At 39.0% G+C, this 19,118-nt stretch overlaps 1 protein-coding gene across 3 annotated transcripts in view; it reads right to left on the bottom strand.

The window, feature by feature from the left end:
- sgsm1a (small G protein signaling modulator 1a) overlaps positions 1-18,635 on the bottom strand; it is a 68,861-nt gene extending 50,226 nt beyond the window's left edge. For all 3 annotated transcript variants that reach the window (XM_051659060.1, XM_051659069.1, XM_051659075.1), the window contains exons 1-3: positions 18,504-18,635; positions 18,356-18,399; positions 1,933-2,008 (exon numbers count right to left, since the gene is read on the bottom strand). In XM_051659060.1, the coding sequence (XP_051515020.1) occupies positions 1,933-2,008; positions 18,356-18,399; positions 18,504-18,522 (139 nt within the window). In that variant the 5' untranslated portion in view covers positions 18,523-18,635. The remainder of the gene's footprint in view (positions 1-1,932; positions 2,009-18,355; positions 18,400-18,503) is intronic.
- Between the last annotated feature and the right edge of the window lie 483 nt (positions 18,636-19,118).

Genomic DNA, 19,118 nt, shown 5'->3' with positions numbered 1-19,118 from the left:
TACGTGAGACTAAGCTTTTAATATGTACGGTTTTGTTCTGATTCTCCTAAACAGTGCCTCTTCTATGGCCTATTTGTGTTGTATAATAATTGTCAATGACCTGGCAGGAGTCATGCAACAGTTGAATGGACATGAGATGGAGATAAAGCAGGACAGAGGAAAAACCGTGATAAATCAGAACTCGATTTCTGGCTGGCTTAAGCCAGAAATCTACACTGCACGTATGACGTATAATCTTTCCATTAATCCTATGCTGCTATTGGCACAACTAAAATGTGTTGACAAAAAAATCTAAAGTTATTTTTCATAGAAGGTACATGAATGTTGTTATTAATAAACACCACAGTGGGGCTAAAGGAAGTGGCTACATTAGCTGTTTCTGTGAGCTTGAAATGCAAGGTTTTTGTGGTTTTTGCTTCCATTTTTTTTTGACCATTGTGGTTTTTACCACGTTTTTTAGATATTTTTTGAGAACAATACTAGCTGGGATGTAGGGAAGGAAAAACACTTAAATTTACTGCGACATCAACCCTGCCAGCAGCACTTGACCCCTAACAGGGCTGTGCTGATTAAATTTTAGGGGAGGTGGCAAGATTGCCAGCATCCTGGAGTTATAAAAGCTGTTAAGAAAATGTTCAATACGAATAAAGTTGGACATGACTAAGACTTCACCAAACAGGGCAAATATAACCTGGCAGCAGTTGCATTATTAGTAGTCAGATTTTCAGCACACAATGGCTGATAGTAATTACTACAGCATCGATTACAACATTTGCGAACTGGACAACACATCTAAATTATCACTTGATTTTTATCATGGAACTCCTCACATGGAACATTCTTCTCCTTCTCTGACATTTGTACACTTTCGTGCTCTCAGGGCCTGCCAAATGTTTGCTCCAATGCTTACCTGAGCATTAGCCAAGCCATCACTCTTTCCAACATTTGGCAGACACTGAAACAATTGTTCTCACCTGTTTACAGGTATTTTAATGTTCCACAGACATTTTCACTTTTTATTTTCAGGGCACTTAAACATATTTTACCCCCCAATTCTCTTTACCATAATGTGTCCAGACTTTTTACTTGTTCCCACAGTTTTCAATAATGATCCTCATTATCGTAACAGAGTCAATTTTTTTTACTGTATTACACTAAAAGAGATGCTGTTGTAAAATTATTTTTTACATTAAAATGAATGAAAATGAAAGGAACTACTTAGGGAGTACTATTATGTTGGATAAACTACAATTTTAATAAAAAATAAAAACAATTTCACATTGTAGTAAAGAGAACATCAAAATGACCATCCTTTTCCACACTGTGGTAATGAGAATTGAGGGGGGAAATGTGTATAACTGTCATGAAAATAATGACACAATGTAAAAAATCTTAATGGCCCTAAAATAGACATCATTTTCTATATGCAAAATATAATTGTTTTTATCTTTTAATTTTGGAGTAAAATAGGACCAGGACATTGTCTTGAGAGGTTTCATGAGAATCGCCCCACTATAACTTTTAAGTTTTACTGTACACATGCTCTATACAACAGTAATATCTAGCCAGTGAAATATATAGAGTAGAGCATAACTAAAAAAATTATTCACTTATAGAAATATCCTTGGCTTTTAAGATATTATTAATTTCCATGACTTTTCCAGGCCTTGCAAAACAGGGGTGCAAACTCACGAGAGGTGAAAAAGGTGAGAAAGTCATAGCAGGTGTTCCAGATACTGTATATTTTCAGTTGATTCGTATGTTGGATTTAAAGCTTTTTGTTTCATTTAAAGTTTTTTGTAAGCTTAAAGTAACCCTTTCAAGTGATTTTAATAAGAAAAATTAGCTTCAGAAAAAGTAACTTTAGTAACCTGATATTTCCAGGTTTTCCATGACTGTGGAAACCCTAGGTTCTATGCTGTTTTGACTTACCACAGAATGAGACAATATGGCTGCTGTCTTCATGGACAAACTTCCTTGTGACTGCTTCCTCCATGATCTGCTTGACCTGTGGTGGACAGAGAGATTAACAAAGAAGCAAATGAAGGTATAGGAGTGAAAAAGGGAGGCAACTGAGTTGGCTGTATGGCTAGAGCATGAAAAAACTTTAGCAAACATCCATAGCTTATTTTGTGCTTTGTGGATAATCAGAGGGGCATCTGTCAAACACTGCAATTCTTATGAATGCAAATGCATTTCCACTCAAAAGTACTCTTATTAGTAGCATCAAACACTCTAAGTTGCGATAGAAACAGAAAAAAAATCAAGTAAATGGCAAAAAAAAAAAAAGAAAAAACAGGAAGAAGAGAGTGAATACAGGGTGAGTACTGTAGGAAGTAGGCATATGCAGACCATGCTAGATGGATGACTCATCTCCCTAAACTATGAAAAGGAAAAGGAGAAATTGAGAGTTGGTATGCGTGATTTCTATAAAGCGTTTCCTCATCGTGACTGTGGATGGCAGTTCTACAGTAGCCCTGCTCTGAAATTATTCAAATGGAATGCCACTATCTTTATAATGTCTTTCCAAGACTGAACACATACATAACACACACACACACACATATGCATACAAAAATACACATTCTAAAAAATTATTGGTTCAGATTTTGTCAGTGTTTGAGTAAGTTTAAAAGGTGAAAGTAAACTAAAATCATGTTGAGAATGTAGAATTGGCCTGAACTGCAATATACAGTAGCACACACATACACATACAGTATACAGACATTCTTGAACACTCCTACACTCTCTGTATTCACCTATAGGAAAGTAAAAACCACTCATGAGATCTACTTTTCGTTTCTTCAAGTTAGCAATGGGATTAAATGGAGAAAAAATACAGACTTTTGCTTAAGTCTCTTGCTTCTCAGATGTTTCTCCCGAGAAACAGACCCTAATAATCTTACTTGTGTCTCTAGTTTCAGAAGAGATCTCAACAATGTCTCAGAACTGACCAAAGTCTGCAATCAAAAGTCAGACATTTCGATATGAACTTAAACTTTTATCTTAGTTATTTCCAAGCCCAAATTATCTGCGCAATGCTATCCACATCAATTTGATAACTTTATACTTTAACTGTATGTCAACAATTGTCTTGTTTATGTATTTATACACCAATCAGCCACAACATTAAAGCAACCTGCCTAATATTGTGTAGGTCCTCCTCATGCCGCCAAAACAGTGCCAACCACAATTGTACAGAGCGGTTATCTGAGTTACCGTAGACTTTGTCAGTTCGAACCAGTCTGGCCATTCTCTGTTGACCTCTCTCATCAACAAGGCATTTCCGTCCACAGAACTGCCGCTCACTGGATGTTTTTGTTTTTGGCACCATTCTGAGTAAATTCTAGATAATGTTGTGTGTGAAAATCCCAGGAGATCAGCAGTTACAGAAATATTCAAACCAGCCCATCTGGCAACAAAAATCATCCATGCGATTATCTAATCAGCCAAACATGTGGCAGCAGTGCAGTGCATAAAATCATGCAGATACAGGTGTTCACATCAACCATCAGAATGGAGAAAAAAATATGATCTCAGTGATTTGGACCGTGGCATGATTGTTTTGATTGTTAATGGAGAACTCAATTAAATCATTTCCTGAGCAGTGAAAGAGCAACCTCTGAGCAAAATATATATATTTTTTTAAACTGTCAAAACATTAATAACAACAGTCTTGAACAACAGAAAATAGGTAACTGAGGTATTTGAAAGCTTAGAAGTTTTACATTACAATTCATGTAGGCATTATGACCAAAACGGAACAAGTGCTTTGAAATTTGCAGACAAATCAGAAAAGTTCTGTTTTGATAATTTTTGAAAAATGTTGCACTGTACATATTATTGTAATCAGTAAAAACATCAAACTCATCAAAAAGCCATGTGTCATATGTTGTTGGAAAGCTCAAAGAGTAGAATACAACAATCTTTTTGTTTTACTCAAAGAAAAAATAAAGCCATTAATAGTATATTGTGTCTTTGACATTTACTTTTCATGTGAACAGGTGTTGCTTATATGCAGCATTTTTGCTTAAAACTTCACAAAAAATAAACAGAGCATCAAATATCATATACCATTACACAGCATCTGGCTGTCTGGCATTTTGCAGTCTGGCTGAAAACACATTAGCTTTTCTGTATCAGATGACGTCATCGGAAATTATGTAGATTCATGTAACGCTAAAAGCTAGAGATATGTTATTGGTGACGCTTACATATGGCCACCAGGAGATGGCGCCAAGTACATGACACAGACTTAATGTTGGCTCAGATGATACAGAATGAAACGTCTCGGTTACTGTCGTAACCTCCGTTCCCTGATGGAGAGAACGAGATATTGTGTCGATGTAGTGACACTAGGGATCGCTCTTGAGAGCCCCGCTCACCTCAGATCTTTGAGAAAAGGCCAATGAGAATTGCAGAGTGGAATTTGCATGCCACTCCCCGGACATACGGGTATAAAAGGGAGCTGGAATGTAGGATTCATTCAGGTTTTGTGCTGAGGAGCCAAGACACGGTCCCGGCCATTTCAGTGGCTAGTACAGCGTTGTGGCAAGAGGGACACAACGTCTCGTTCCCTCCATCAGGGAACGGAGGTTACGACAGTAACCGAGACGTTCCCCTTCTGTCACTCACTCGACGTTGTGTCGATGTAGTGACACTAGGGGTCCCTATGGAAAAACGGCACAACAGCTGAACCATGTTACGTGAACTGCCGATGCAGGTGCAAGCAATCTGCTGCGTGCGTAATAGCAGGTGCATCAGACTGCACGTAACCTCCCTCAACGCCCCAAAAGACGTCATGTAATTCCCCACATCCCTGAGGGGGGGAAGCGAAGTAACTAGCATGGGAGCCAGCTGGAAAGAACACCAATTCATGAATAAGCGCCACTTTAGGGCATAAAGCTGCCTGGTAGAGGGAGCTCTGGCTTGAGTGATCGTGTCTACGACTGCTGGTGGTAGACCGCTTAGACCTTCCGCGTACCGTCAGGGGCCAGACATGGAGATTCCAGAGGTCTGGGCGCGGATGCCAGAGGGTGCCCCGTCCCTGAGAAAGAAGGTCCTTCCTCAGGGGAATCCGCCAGGGAGGTGCTGTCGCGAGGAGCGTGAGGTCCGAGAACCAAGTCTGAGTGGGCCAGTATGGGGCCACGAGGGTGACTTGTTCCTCGTCCTCCCTGACCTTGCACAGGGTCTGTGCAAGAAGGCTCACTGGGGGGAATGCATATTTGCGCAGCCCCCGGGACCAGCTGTGTGCCAGCGCGTCTGTCTCGAGGGGGGCTCCCATCAGGGAATACCAGAGCGGGCATTGGGAGGATTCCCGGGAAGCGAACAGGTCTACCTGTTGTGATTTTTTTTTTTCTCTCAGCTTCTTCGCTGAGAGACAGAATGATTGCAATCAATGGAATATTAACCTTTTTAATACTTAAAAAATACTAATTTTCTTCTCTAAAAAAATAGTTGTTGGCAAGACTGGTTTGTCACTTTGACATCACTGTAGGGTCCTTAAATCATACTGAGCATTTATCATGTTTAATTTCTAATTTAAATTGGTAATATAATAGGCCTATATAATTTAAATTTGTAATACTAAATCCAACAAAGATTATTTGGTTTTATCATCTTTGAAAAGCACAAGGTATTCAAAGAAAAGCCAACATAAATGTTATCATCCTGAGACCCGAGTGTGACTGCTGTGAGGTTTTTCTACTTCCCTTTTTGATTTGTAACTAGTAGCATCTAATAAACATGCAAAAAAATAAAAATAAATCATTTCTAGAGCAAATAGTTTTCCTAAAAGTTTATGGCAACATATGTGGACAGCGGGACTAAGTTGTGAAATTTTAAATAATACCAAGCTATAGAAGGTCAGATTTCTTTTTAATCAAATTGTTTAATATGTTTCCAGGAGTGTAATTAATTCTGATTCAAATGGTCAGCACCATCCAATCACTGCCAACAATGTTTTTTTTTTTTTTGGATTCTCCCCTTTTTCTCCCCAATTTGGAATGCCCAATTTCCAATGCGCTCTAGGTCCTCGTGGTGGCGTTGTGACTTGCCTCAATCCGGGTAGCGGAGGACGATTCTCAGTTGCCTCCACGTCTGAGACTGTCAATCCACGCATCTTATAACGTGGCTTGTTGAGCATGTTACCGCGGAGACCTAGCACGTGTGGAGGATTCACGCTATTCTCCGCGGCATCCACGCACAACTCACCACGCACCCCACAGAGAGCGAGAACCACACATTATAGCAACCACGAGGAGGTTAACCCAACGTGACTCTACCCACCCTAGCAACCGGGCCAACTGGATGCTTAGGAAGCCTGACTGGAGTCACTCAACACACCCTGGATTCGAACTTGCGACTCCAGGTGACACTGCCAACTATGTTAAAATAAAATTATAGGTTATGAATTCTGAATTCACTTAAATATGAATTTAAGAATATTAATTCTGATTACCACTGTGTTGCATATAGCGAATCCAAAATACAACATCCACACGTGTACGAGGGGTCACACGAGGTTAAGCTGGTTCCGTTATATGATATTTGTGGCCCTGAATCGGGCTAATCAGCCAGGAGGGGGATAAAGATGAGATGGAGACGCAAGTTCAAGAAAGAGAGACGCATGCGGCCGCACTGCACGTTTGTATATGTTGGTTTTAAGTTTACCATTAAACTTTATGTTTACGGTTCCCACCTTCTCCTTGCCCATCTTTTAACTACAGTGGTGCCGAATCCCAGGAGGGAGGAGGGATGCACTGTTGCGGAGTCCTCACCACTGCCATCTGCCAGAGGAGCAGCCTTGGCTGTCTGCCTGGGAACGGAGGGGTTGTTGCCGGCCGCCGAGAGCCGGAGAAACCACGGCCGTCTGCCGGGAAGGGGAGGAGCAGTTCCGTCTGCCAGGACCAGTGGTGCCCCAACCTGAATCAGGCGGGGGAGGAGTGTGACGAGGAGGGCATGGCCAGGCCGTGATGGAGCACGGCCAGTGCTGAATCACCTGATCAATGGGAGAGCGAGATAAGGGGCAGCCGGAGATGGTCTGTGTCCTTATGTTTTATGTTGTTTTAAGTTCATTTATATCATTAAAGTTTATGTTTACTGTTCAGCCGGTTCCCGCCTCCTCCTTGCCTGTCCTTACCTATTACAGTAGTGCTGAAATCCGAGAAGGAGGAGGGATACGCTGTCGTGGAGTCCTCGCCACTTCTGTCCGCCAAAGGAGCAGCTGTGGCCATCTGCCTGGGGATGGAGGGGTCACTGCTGGCTGCCAAGAGCTGCAGGAGCTGCGGCCGTCCGTCAAAGAAGGGGAGGAGCGGTTCCGTCCACCAGAGGCTGGAGGAATCGCTACTGTCCGCCAGGGGAGGAGTAAGCTGGCGTCCGCCAGAGGGCGGAGGAGCGTTTGAGGACCAGGCAACAGTGCGTCCGGGAACTGGGAACAAGTTTTTCTCTCTCTCTCTGTCACTCCGCCTCGCTCTTTCCCTCTCACCTTTCCCTCCCCTCGTCTCTCCCAGGGCTCCAGAAAGGCAGGGAAGACCTGCAAGGCAACGCCCCCCCACCAGGAAGGGAGGGGAGTGCGTCATGCCGGGGGTTTCCCCGATCTGAGTCGGGTGATGGAGGAGGGTGACGAGGAGGAGGGTGGGGCCAGGCGTGAAGACACACGGCGGCCCTGAATCGGGTTAATCAGCTGGAAGGGGGATAAAGACGAGACGGAGGCGCCAGTTAGAGAGAGAGACACACGCGGCCACGCTGCACGTTTGTTTATGTTGGTTTTTAAGTTTACCATTAAACTTTATGTTTACTGTTCAACTGGTTCCCGCCTCCTCCTTGCCCATCTTTTAACTGTTACAATATTATTTGTATTTTTCCAGTTAGTTGTCTATGCTCTGTTATTTTCTTTATAGAAACATAAAGTCCCACTTCATGCATATTAGCAAAATACATCAACCAAAGCAGCCTATTGGATTCTGCATGTAAACCACATTAAATTAGATTAATTGAGGAAGAAATAATTCCCAGGACTCAGCTACAGGACGGCATGCCAGGCAGCCTCTCTGATAAACCCTGGAGTGGATCTTTCATGAGGTTATAAGTTCATGAAAGCTTTTCCTCTGGGTCTGACTCAACACACAGATAAACTAATGAGATGTTTTGCTCTCTCTTTACCCATTTGTCCATTTCTTCAACAGAGATGATTTCAAAAACAGTTGCGAGACAAAAGCCAGATACATTGCTTGAAAACACACAAAATATCTTGTCTAATTGCAATACATCAGTGTGAACGAGTGTATTGCCATGCCTGAATTAAACATCACTGATGCAGTATGTGCAAAGAGATCTGTCAATAAATAGTTATTAATGGTGTGCAAAGCTGTAATTATTATTGATGAGGCTTTGGATTGTAGTGTGCATTGATAGGTAAAGACTCCGTCATACGCGTGTAAGTGTATGCATGAGAGAGAGAGAGACTGTGGGGGTCTATTTGGAGAATGGCTGTCCCTGATGTCTCAGCAGCATGACAATGGTTTCCATGGAGATAGCATGGAAAGTCTCCCAGCTTGGGTTGCCAAGTTACTCCCCAAATGTGTTGGCACCACACTGAACTGTTGCTTCAACTCTGAACAAAAACCCAATGAAGAGTACAGGCTGTGAAAGGAAATTACATTGGTCACGAATTCTACCACCAGTGCAAAAATGATTTGTTGCACATAACTATGCTTTATCACACTGAGTGGGCATGTGTGTGAATTGAAAGGGTAAAAGGTTGAGTGGGTTATTACATTACTCAGTAAGAATAAGCAAATTCACACAATGGAAGCAATTACAGACGCAATCACTCTTCAGGGAGGTTAGAAGTTCACAATGGACAACAAAACCACAGGACTGTCATTCTGTGTTATATAATATTAGAAACAGCTGCCATTTAGTGCTGTCATACTTTATAAAATACAACAAAATAACACCTCATAGACCGGAGCCTCAAAATGTGTTGTGGCCAGTAACACATGTTAAGTCATGTGAATGTCAATACTTGCTATACATCCAGTACCACTACTTCAACCTCAGCCAGAGTCTAGAAAGAGTCCCAGCACTCTGGAAGACATTCTGGTACCATTACCAAGAAATGTGCACCCAAAGACCCTGCATCCCTCCAGCTCCCTTAGAATGGACACCAGCCGTCTTCAGGATGGTCTTCAGTTGTTTTAAAGGAATACTTCACCCAAAATGAAAATTCTCTCATTATTCACTTACCCTGATGCCATCCCAGATGTGTATGACTGTCTTTCTTCGACAGAATACAAATGAAGATTTTTAGAAGAAGATAGAGCTCTGTCAGGTCCTTATAATGGAAGTACACGGTTGCCAGCACTTTGACGGTTCAAAAGTCATATTTAGGCAGCATAAAATTAATCCACACGACTGCAGTCGATCAATGAATGTCTTCTGAAGCAAATCAATAAGTTTGTGTAAAATATAAATAGATAATTAAAATGTTATTAACTTTTAAAAAGCGCTTCCTGCCAGCAGCTGATCCGAAGCATGACGTAAGCGTGTCGGCGGATTCACACGAGAATTCGGAGAATTTAAAAGAATGTCACGTGAGAGTTCGGACATGTCAAACAGCATCAGAGCCCTGGATGGAAGCGCATATTTAAAGTAAAAACTTTTTAATTATCAACTGATTCACTTCAGAAGACATTCATTGATTCATTGATAGACTGGAGTTTTGTGGATTACTTTTATGCTGCCTAAATGTGACTTTTGGACTGTCAAAGAGCTGGCACCCATGTACTTCCATTATAAGGATCTGAAAGAGCTCTATCTTCTTAAAATCTTCATTTGTATTCTGCTGAAGAAAGACAGTCATACACATCTGGGATGGCATCAGGGTAAGTGAATAATGAGAAAATTTTCATTTTTGGGTGTATTATTCCTTTAAGGTGGACCCCAAAGGTTACAACTGAATCATTATCTTACACCATCTTACATCATTATTTAACATTTTAATAATTTTAATATTGTATTAAATAAACATTTGACTAGTAGTACACGGATAGGGTCCTCGAGCCCCCAAAGTCTGAAAACTCTAGAAGGTATCTTCCCTCATCTTCTTAAGCATCTTGGGGAGTTCATTCCTTGTAACATTTGCCCTGAGCTTGCTCATTGGGGGGATTTGTAAGGCACTATTTTTCTGTTCAGCTGCTTTGAAACAATATGTATTGTCAAAAGCACTATTCAAATAAAACTGACTTGCCTTTACTGATTCTCATTATCTGTGCTATCAAGCTAGAGCTGCTTCAAATATCCCTCCTGGGTTCAATAAAGTCTTAACCTATTGTAAATAAAAGATCCTGTCACATGCTGCTCTATTAAATCACTTTTAGGCATGCAAATTATTTTGTATACACAGCAAAAGACATTATATGAAAAGGTTCGCATTTGCATGGAATACATAAAATATGAAATATCACACCATTATAGAAACTCTGTGGGTGGAGCTGATCTAAATCTGTCCACTGTCCATATGGCTCTACAGGAAGAGATTTCATGCTCCTTGGGCAACACATTTCCCATGACATCACAAACATGCATGGTGCTAACATGAAGCTGAACATGTTTTGGTATGTTAACAGATAAATGTCTACAAAATGGCCCAAAGAATAAACACTTTCTGATACTCAACGCTGGATTAACCCTTAAATGTATGGGAATTCCACCAAACACTCTTACATATTCGGGTCTTTATTTTATTATATATTCAGGAATGAGGTCCTGGGTCACTTAAGACCCGAGGTATGTGTATAAGGGTTAAAGGGACTGCCTTTTACTAATTTTTACTACTGTCTATCTTCTAGATACTAATCTAACTGTTTCGCATCACACTACACATTAAGTAAGTTCACCATTGATCTATTTTGTTATCTGTTAAAACAAAAATGAACAACATTACCTTAACTAATAACACTACCAATCCTAACCCTAATTTGTCCCTTTCTCTCTTCCACATACTTTTTTTATTTATTTTATGCAGTATTTCTCTTCTTTTCCTAACACCTTCTTTTCCTTTTCCTTTAAAGAATCCTACGCTACCCTGTTTTTGTTTTAAAAAGCAAATCAGTGTTATTCTATGTGAGGATATGACAAGAAAAGCTAATTCTGACATAATGTATTATTCATTGTTCACTTTTGAACACTTAACATCATTGAACAGTTCTATGTTAACTCATTACTGTTTTAAAAAAAAATCTAATAATGCAACTGATCATTTCTGAATAATATATTTGTATTATTGTATTAATTTAATTTATAATAAAAATATATTAAGAGGTGGTTTCTGTCTGCAGAAGTATGACTCAGCAGTCAGCATGATAATGGTGAAACATTTCATCACCTTCAGTTTATGTGTTGCTACCAGACAACTTGACCTAAATTCTAAACCCCCAACAATACATTTATGCCCTTTTCAACTGTCCATTATTAATACTACAGTTATAATAAAAGAGTCAAGAGTCTAAACAAATAAAACATTCCATAACTTAAATCAATAAATTAAATCTTTAAAAATTGTATTAGCTTGTGTTTGATTAAATTAATGCATATCATTTTGATATAGTGTAGGATGCTGTTTTTCTCCATTGCATATGGATATATCTATTATCTAAAACAACATTTGGCTCAGTTTGGATGGATTTCAGATATGCTGGACCTGGCAGAATTAATACCAATTGTCCAAATACATCACATTTATAAATACTTCACAACCACATCAGCATAATGTGTCATCTGTTTAGTCAGATACAAATTCATTAGGAGTAAATTATTCTCAGTGGCTGGACTTGAAGTTTATCATGTTCTGCTTCATGTGGCTGAAGTTTAATGCTGTTTCTCAAACACAAATGTTTGTAACACATTCAAATAAATTTCTGTATTCCTGGCCAAAAGCATAATACATTTTATTAATCGTGCATCACTGAAGAAATTATGTGAAAATAAATGCTGCCATGAAAAAAATATTACCATGTTAAAAGCAGGATGGTTTGACCTTCTCTATTATCTATATTTAGGATGTTTGAGAAGATGCTGTCTTTTTGGCTTACTGGAAAAAAAACAGGCACTTTACATGATTTGATTAAGGCTGAAATGGAACATAAACTTTAGAGATCCCTTAGTAATAGCACTGTTACTACTAGGGATGTCATAAATCTATATATCGATTATTGATCGGCACTATATTTTATCAATATACTGTATTTTTGAGGCATCGACATATTAAAATTAGCCGACATTTAAATTACAAGCCTAATTTGTGTGCTTTCCAATTCACTCAATTGGCCTTCCATTTAATAGTGTGGTATAATAGCGCTGGGAGACCACAAGGGCATGATATAACATTTACTGAAGCCGGGTCACGGGTAGTAAAAGCACGGGTATCACACACAGAGGATGAGCTGATGCAGCAAAGCAGAAGGCAGTCCAAAGTTAAGAAGGTTTTTGTACTTCAAGAATGAACAAAGTGATGATTCAATTTCTCTGTATGTTGCCTTAAATAGGTCTTTCATTCAAGCTGTCAAACCACAAAACCACATACTTGTAATTGAAAATACATTGTGTAGGCTCTATGGAAGATAAAAGTTCACAAAAGATCATCCAGTGATGGCTAGAGTAAATAATCTTTGTCCTTATTTAATGGAAAACTATGTGATTTGCACTCCGTGGCACTGCGTAGATTCCAGGGGGGGTGGGAATCTACGCCCCCACCAATAATCAAAACAAGTACAACCCCCCTCAATTTATACCATGATCTATTGAAACATGTAAATTCTTCACACTGTAACCCCTGGTGTAATTGCCGGTGTCAGGGCTTGACATTAACTTTTTGGCTCACCAGCCACTGTGGCTAGTGGTATTCCAAAGTCACTAGCCACTCAGCATTTTCACTAGCCAAAATCCCCTACCCCACAAAAAGGGCTAAAAGCAACTGGAGACTGTAACCGCATACATTTGTTTTGGACATTATTTGAACAAGAATAATGAGTTCAGCAGGAAACATGCCTAATGATTTAAGTCATCTCTTAGAATATCTGAAGGCAAACATGGCCAGTTAGAACAGGAGAAAAACTTTGTCAATAATTTGTCCATGGAAGTCCAGATAATTATAGGCAAGTATAATTAATTCTAAATTATACTTGCCTATTTGAAAATTTACCATTGCTCTTTTTTAAACAGTGACATTTGTAATAATAAGGCCATAAGCACAGGTCAGACCATGAATGCCTCCACATGAATGTGGTTAAGCTAATGTAGATAGTCTTTCTAAAAAATAAACAGTATTTGTTATGAAAAACAAATAGAAACCTTTAACTACAACCTTCACAGTTACTAATTCCATGGAGTACAAAAGTAGATGCTAGGTAGATTAGTCACCATTCACCTTCATTGCAACTTTTTACATAAATAGAAAAATGTATGAATCTTTTTTCCAATCATGGAAGAAAGAAAGTCCTATGGGTTTGGATCAAGATAAAGTTGAGTGAATGATGACAGAAGAATTAATAATAATAAAAATGAAGTCTTTTAGATTCGCCCTAATCAATTTAATATGCATCTATACCAGTTACCAGTTAGAGTTACTTCAGTAAAACATTTTAGTTTGGATGATGAGGTGTATTTTAAAAACCTTGTAATTGCTGTTGATGCATGGCACACTGTTGTCTCTTTACCTCATCAGTTAGAGAGGTTCGTCTTCCTCGATATAGCGCATTAAAGTAGAAGATTCTTAGTAGAATTCAAATGGGTCACATACGTTTTGTGGCCTCCGTCGGCCGCTGCTATATCGAGTAAAGCCAGAGCCCGTCTGGCTGGGGAGTGTACAAGGTTAGCATAGAATAGCATAACGCAGCGGTCCCAAATACATTCTATGTGGAGACAAGAGGCCGTTCTTTTTGAATGGATGTCTATGGAGGAGATGCTTCAGTGTGCTGAATAAACTGCTTTTGTGAGGAAACAGCTCATCACTTAATTAACTGACCGCCTGTTCGCTAATCTTCATGATGTTTTACACTAAACCATCCTTTTGTAGTAAACTAAGTGTGGAGTTCACTACGATAAAATTGCTTTTTTATAAGAGAAGTCAAGGACGATTTTGCGACAGGTAGTTGTCAGTTTACGGCTCTCTCCATTCATTTGTATGGTATCTGCAAACTGTGCATATTTACTGCTTATAAAACGCTGAACACGAGATGAATACAATTAAATTTGATTCGGCTGCAGCCACCCGCCAAAGTGGCGAGTAAGGGTGATGGAGTGAGGCTTCCTGCCACTGCCGATTTCTACCCACATTTGGTGCGTGAGCGTGTGATAATATTAGTGCCCGACCGATATATTGGTATCGGCGTATATTTTACCGATATGCGCAGATATGAAAACTTTTTTTCAGAACATATAATGCAGAAAACAATGCTTTAGAATTGGTGTCATTATGTAGTTTGTCCAGCAGAGCACGCTCCGACTCCAATGTTTACAGAGCTGAGCTGACGGTGGCTCTGCAGACAAGGCGAAATTAAGCGGTGCAGTGTTAAGCGGTGTCTTCACGGTACGTTGCTAACTAGTTTGTGAAATACATACTGGAAAGTTAATAACAAATGACCCCATCATTCTCCCTTTTCAATATAACTAATATAACGTTAACCCTGTCCCTGACAACCATGTCACTTATGTCTGTTTGCTGTTAGCCAGCTATAGTTTGTCAGTGCAGTAAGTAATGTAGCAGATTTAAAGGTAAACATCAGAGCATCTTTTTGCAGCTCAACAGACAACAGTGTGGTGGTGGTAGATTGTGTCTGTTGAGTGTTGATTTCACACTACGCTGTTACCTAGTTGGTGAGATGCAATGCTGGTCCATCTTTTACTCTCTGTGACAACAAGCTTATAGCTAACTAGCTAACCACATAGCTACTTTCATTGCTTGTCAGCTGAGTGGAAGCTAATGTGTAAACATGTATTTACCAAACTGTTTTGATCAGGATTCACAGTTTGGTACCCCCTTCAACCGAACAATTCCAGTCGTTGCATTTATAAAATGTAATATTTAAAAGTTTGGTTTTCCACCGTTGAAAGTTTCCCCTGAACTTGTATAGCAGAATGCGGTGTAACACCGCTGCCGCTGTTTTTCTCTTGTCTCAGCAGGTGTAAATGCTTCTTGTTTTACTACTTTAATTGACTGGCAGTATTAATATATTCAGCATTTGACTGATACTAAACAGTACTACTGATGTTTATTTAGCTATTTATTTTATTTTTATTTATTCTTTATTTTAATGGTCAGCATTTGACTGATACTAAACAGTATTGTTGTTTATTTAGCTATTTATTTTATTTTTATTTATTCTTTATTTTAATGCTCAGCATTTGACTGATACTAAACAGTACTGATGTTTATTTAGCTATTTATTTTATATGAATTTATTCTTTATTTTAATGGTCAGCAACTGACTGATACTAAACATACAGTACTTATGTTTTTTTAAGCTATTTATTGTATTTTTTGTTATTCTTTATTTTCTCAGTGTTCATTTCTAGAATTTGTTGAAAATGTATAATAATAATGTCAAATATTCTTTGATAAAAAATATTTGTTTAAGAAAGCAGCCTTCTGAGTCCCTTTGCATAGTCATATCGGTGCAAAATCGGTGAACATCCACATAGAAAAGGTTTTCATTCCAGCTCAAAAATTAACTATATCGGCCACCATATCGGTAATCAGTATCGGTATCGGTCTCAAAAATCCCATATCGGTCAGGCTCTAGTTAATATCAAGCCCTGGGTGGGGTGTGTGTGTACCTTTGTAGAAAATTATTGTTTCAAATGTTAGAATGTGCTATGTCGTCAGCCAGACGCGTCTGATGCGCGACCCCCTTTAATTTACCCTTCTGCTCACACTTTACCAAAGTTGTGTTGAGAAATGTTTGAAAAGACAAAAAATATTGTGCAACGAGCAGCCCCATTTATATCTGAAAAAAATTCCAATATACGTATATCGATAATCATCGGGGAAATCTTCCGATTATCAATGCGTGAAAAAGGTATCTATCCCAATCCAAGTGACTACTGTTCAACTGAACCATCAAGCCATCTTGGAAATGGTTAAAATCTTTTGCATCAGTTTACGAAATAGCCCCAGGGTCAAATAAACCATCTGTTGTTTAATTAGTGTTAATAAGGCACAAAAACAACATTGACTGGGTGTAGGATTTCAGTGGAGACTTCCAACATTGGGAAAGCCTGCCATTTAAATGCTAATTATATTGAGAAATCTATTTCAAGACCTTAGAAAAATACTCTATGAACTATATAGCAGTAATGACCCTGATGACTCCAAGGAGAAGGCTGAAGTAATTTATCATGACTTGCCTGTAGTCAAGGGCATATACTGTATTTGGCTTGAAAATTGGGGGTTGTTTTGATTATTGGGGGGGAAGGGGGTCTATGCCCCTTTCAACACCAGATTCCATGTAAATTGATAATAATCATAGAGATAAGGACCTTTATATCAACATTATACAATCTAAGGTGCAAAAACAGCCATAGTTAAATTTAAGATGCAGAAAGAGGCTCTTTAAGGACACACCAACAAGCAATGAATCAAACTAGCTGAGCTAAACGAAGCTGGGAGGGAAAGATAAACAAATAGTGGGCTGCTGGGTAGAGTATGGAAAGGTTGTCTGCGCATGCCCCTGTCCTTTTGTCAATACAGGTATGAGCAAGACAGAGAGAGAGAGAATACAAACAGATAGTGGACAGCACAGAATGAGCTTTTTTGCAGCTTTGTCTGTGTTCCTTGTATAAGCAATGTGAAATCAGTAATAACTATCTGTAATATTTGCTGTTATAAAGGGTAATGCAACCAAATATGAACTGCAAATGCCAAACAAATATAGATGTGGCAAGTTTCAAGCAGATATGCAGTAAACATGGCATGGATCAAGGATACACAATCATTATGAGCATCAGTGTGAGGGGGGACTTCAGCTTTGTTCAATACTCCTGATTAGCTATTCCTGCAATCATAATAATGCATTTCTAGCACTGAAATATCCAATTTCATGTGTCTGTTGGGATACACTGACGCATTAGACACTAAGTTGTTCGTTTTACATTTGAAACCAGTAATATTCCATACAACTATAGAAACTCACTGTATAAAGTCCATTGTGGAAGAACTGCTGGTAAGTACATCAGCAGCTGCAATCACAACTCATAACAGGGAACCATAAATCATCCAATCACAATCAGTACAGGGTAAGAGCGAATACAGCTAACTGTGAGAGAAGTGAGGAAATCATCTACAAATTCACACACACACACACACACACACACACACACACACACACCTATTTACAGTCAGTCCACATCTATTGAGCAAATGCTTAAACATACAGACAAATGCAACCTGCACTGCTTTTAACCTCAAAGGATTACTGAAGCCAACCGCAAACCTATTAATCAGATGAAATGACTGAAAGTCAAAGACCATACAATACAATGCATTTTCACTGCCTAAAGATATAGGATTGTCCTTCAATCAATAGCAACAATAAATCAAGTTATGTTGCTGTACTTTACATTCCAAAAAAATAAAATCTATGAACAAACAGTTATTTTGAAGGCTAGCATGTTACACTGGAAGTTGGGAGGTGAGAAGGGTAGTAAGTTGTAAGTGCCTGTGGACGCAAAAAGCTGCCAAAAGCTCACAAAACCAATTTTAAATTGTTGATTTGACATGCGAGTGATACATTTAAAAAAGAATAAATTGTATACTACATACTGCATATCTGTATATGAGAATGCATCTGAATCTGTAGTGAGATTTGTTAACATAATAATATGTTTGAACTATATTAGAGCATAACAGAAACCAGCAAATTATTGTAACTTTATCCCCCTGAATAAAATGCTCTCCAAAACGCCACACTCCTTAATGACACCCAGTATTTTATTACTAGAGCCATGAATATACTTTAAAAAGAAAAGGTGCTTTATGAAAAAGAAGATAAGAGAGCTGTAGTCTACTACAGAGAAAAATAGATCAACAAATGAATAATTCATGATATACTGTAGAATGAGATATATTCCCAAATTCCCGATTTTACCAACATATAACTATATGCAGACAATTATATGTAATAATTTCATTTTTTTATGTTTTAATTCGGATTAAGGTTAGGTATGAACGCGTTCGAGTTATTTGATTAATTTTTACCAGTGCATTTTGTAGACATGTCTGAAACATAAGTCATATTTTACAGTCTGTTTTTAGCCTTATATTCACTTGGCTTTATTTGTTTTTACTATCACCCACCTCCTTCTTCACGTTTCGCAGCAGTCTCTGACGGGTCTCGGCTTCTAGAAAAGCAAGAATTGTAGAAAAACATATTAAACATTCAGTACAACGTGTGATATTGTGTTTTTTGTGTGTTCGGAAAAATGAAAGCAGAATTTTGCCTCACCTGCTACTGCGGTTGCCATGACTCTGTCTCTCGAGCTCACCACTCTACTTGATGAAACAGCACCACGAGCGCGCACTTCTATCTTTCGCTGGCTGACAGAACTGCGAGATCACGTGATCTTCTAAGAAGTATGATGGTGCCAGCAAGGGAAAGGCTTAACTGCCTGGTCTCGTGACTAGCTCTAGCGGATTGAGCCAGGTTGAACGTGCTACCGCCTCTTTAAAGCGACACAAGCCCTTAAAGGTGCACTCAATCATTTTCACCTTATTAAAAAAGTTTAACTCCTAAAGACATTAATTATAATTTTGCTAAATATGTAGGAAATCATGACCACTCACATTAAAATGAACACTCCAGTCATATCAGTAACCTTATAAAAGCTGATTTATTCTACAAGGAGAGGATCCGCACATGGGGGCTGCCATGTTAGAATCATATGACCTGCCGAATACTACTCGCTTAACCACAGTAACCGTCCTGTTATTTGACACTTTCACTCATTGATTTAAGTAATCATGGCTGTGAATACCTCATTTCTACAATGGCATCTGACACTGAAAACTATTGGTTTAAATGATGCTGCATCCCAGCCGCTAGGTGTCAGTGTAAGTCCAA

The sequence above is a fragment of the Myxocyprinus asiaticus genome, chromosome 3 (genome assembly GCF_019703515.2).
Source record: "Myxocyprinus asiaticus isolate MX2 ecotype Aquarium Trade chromosome 3, UBuf_Myxa_2, whole genome shotgun sequence".
Taxonomy (NCBI): Eukaryota; Metazoa; Chordata; class Actinopteri; order Cypriniformes; family Catostomidae; genus Myxocyprinus; species Myxocyprinus asiaticus.
This window is presented reverse-complemented; position numbering and strand designations above follow the sequence as displayed.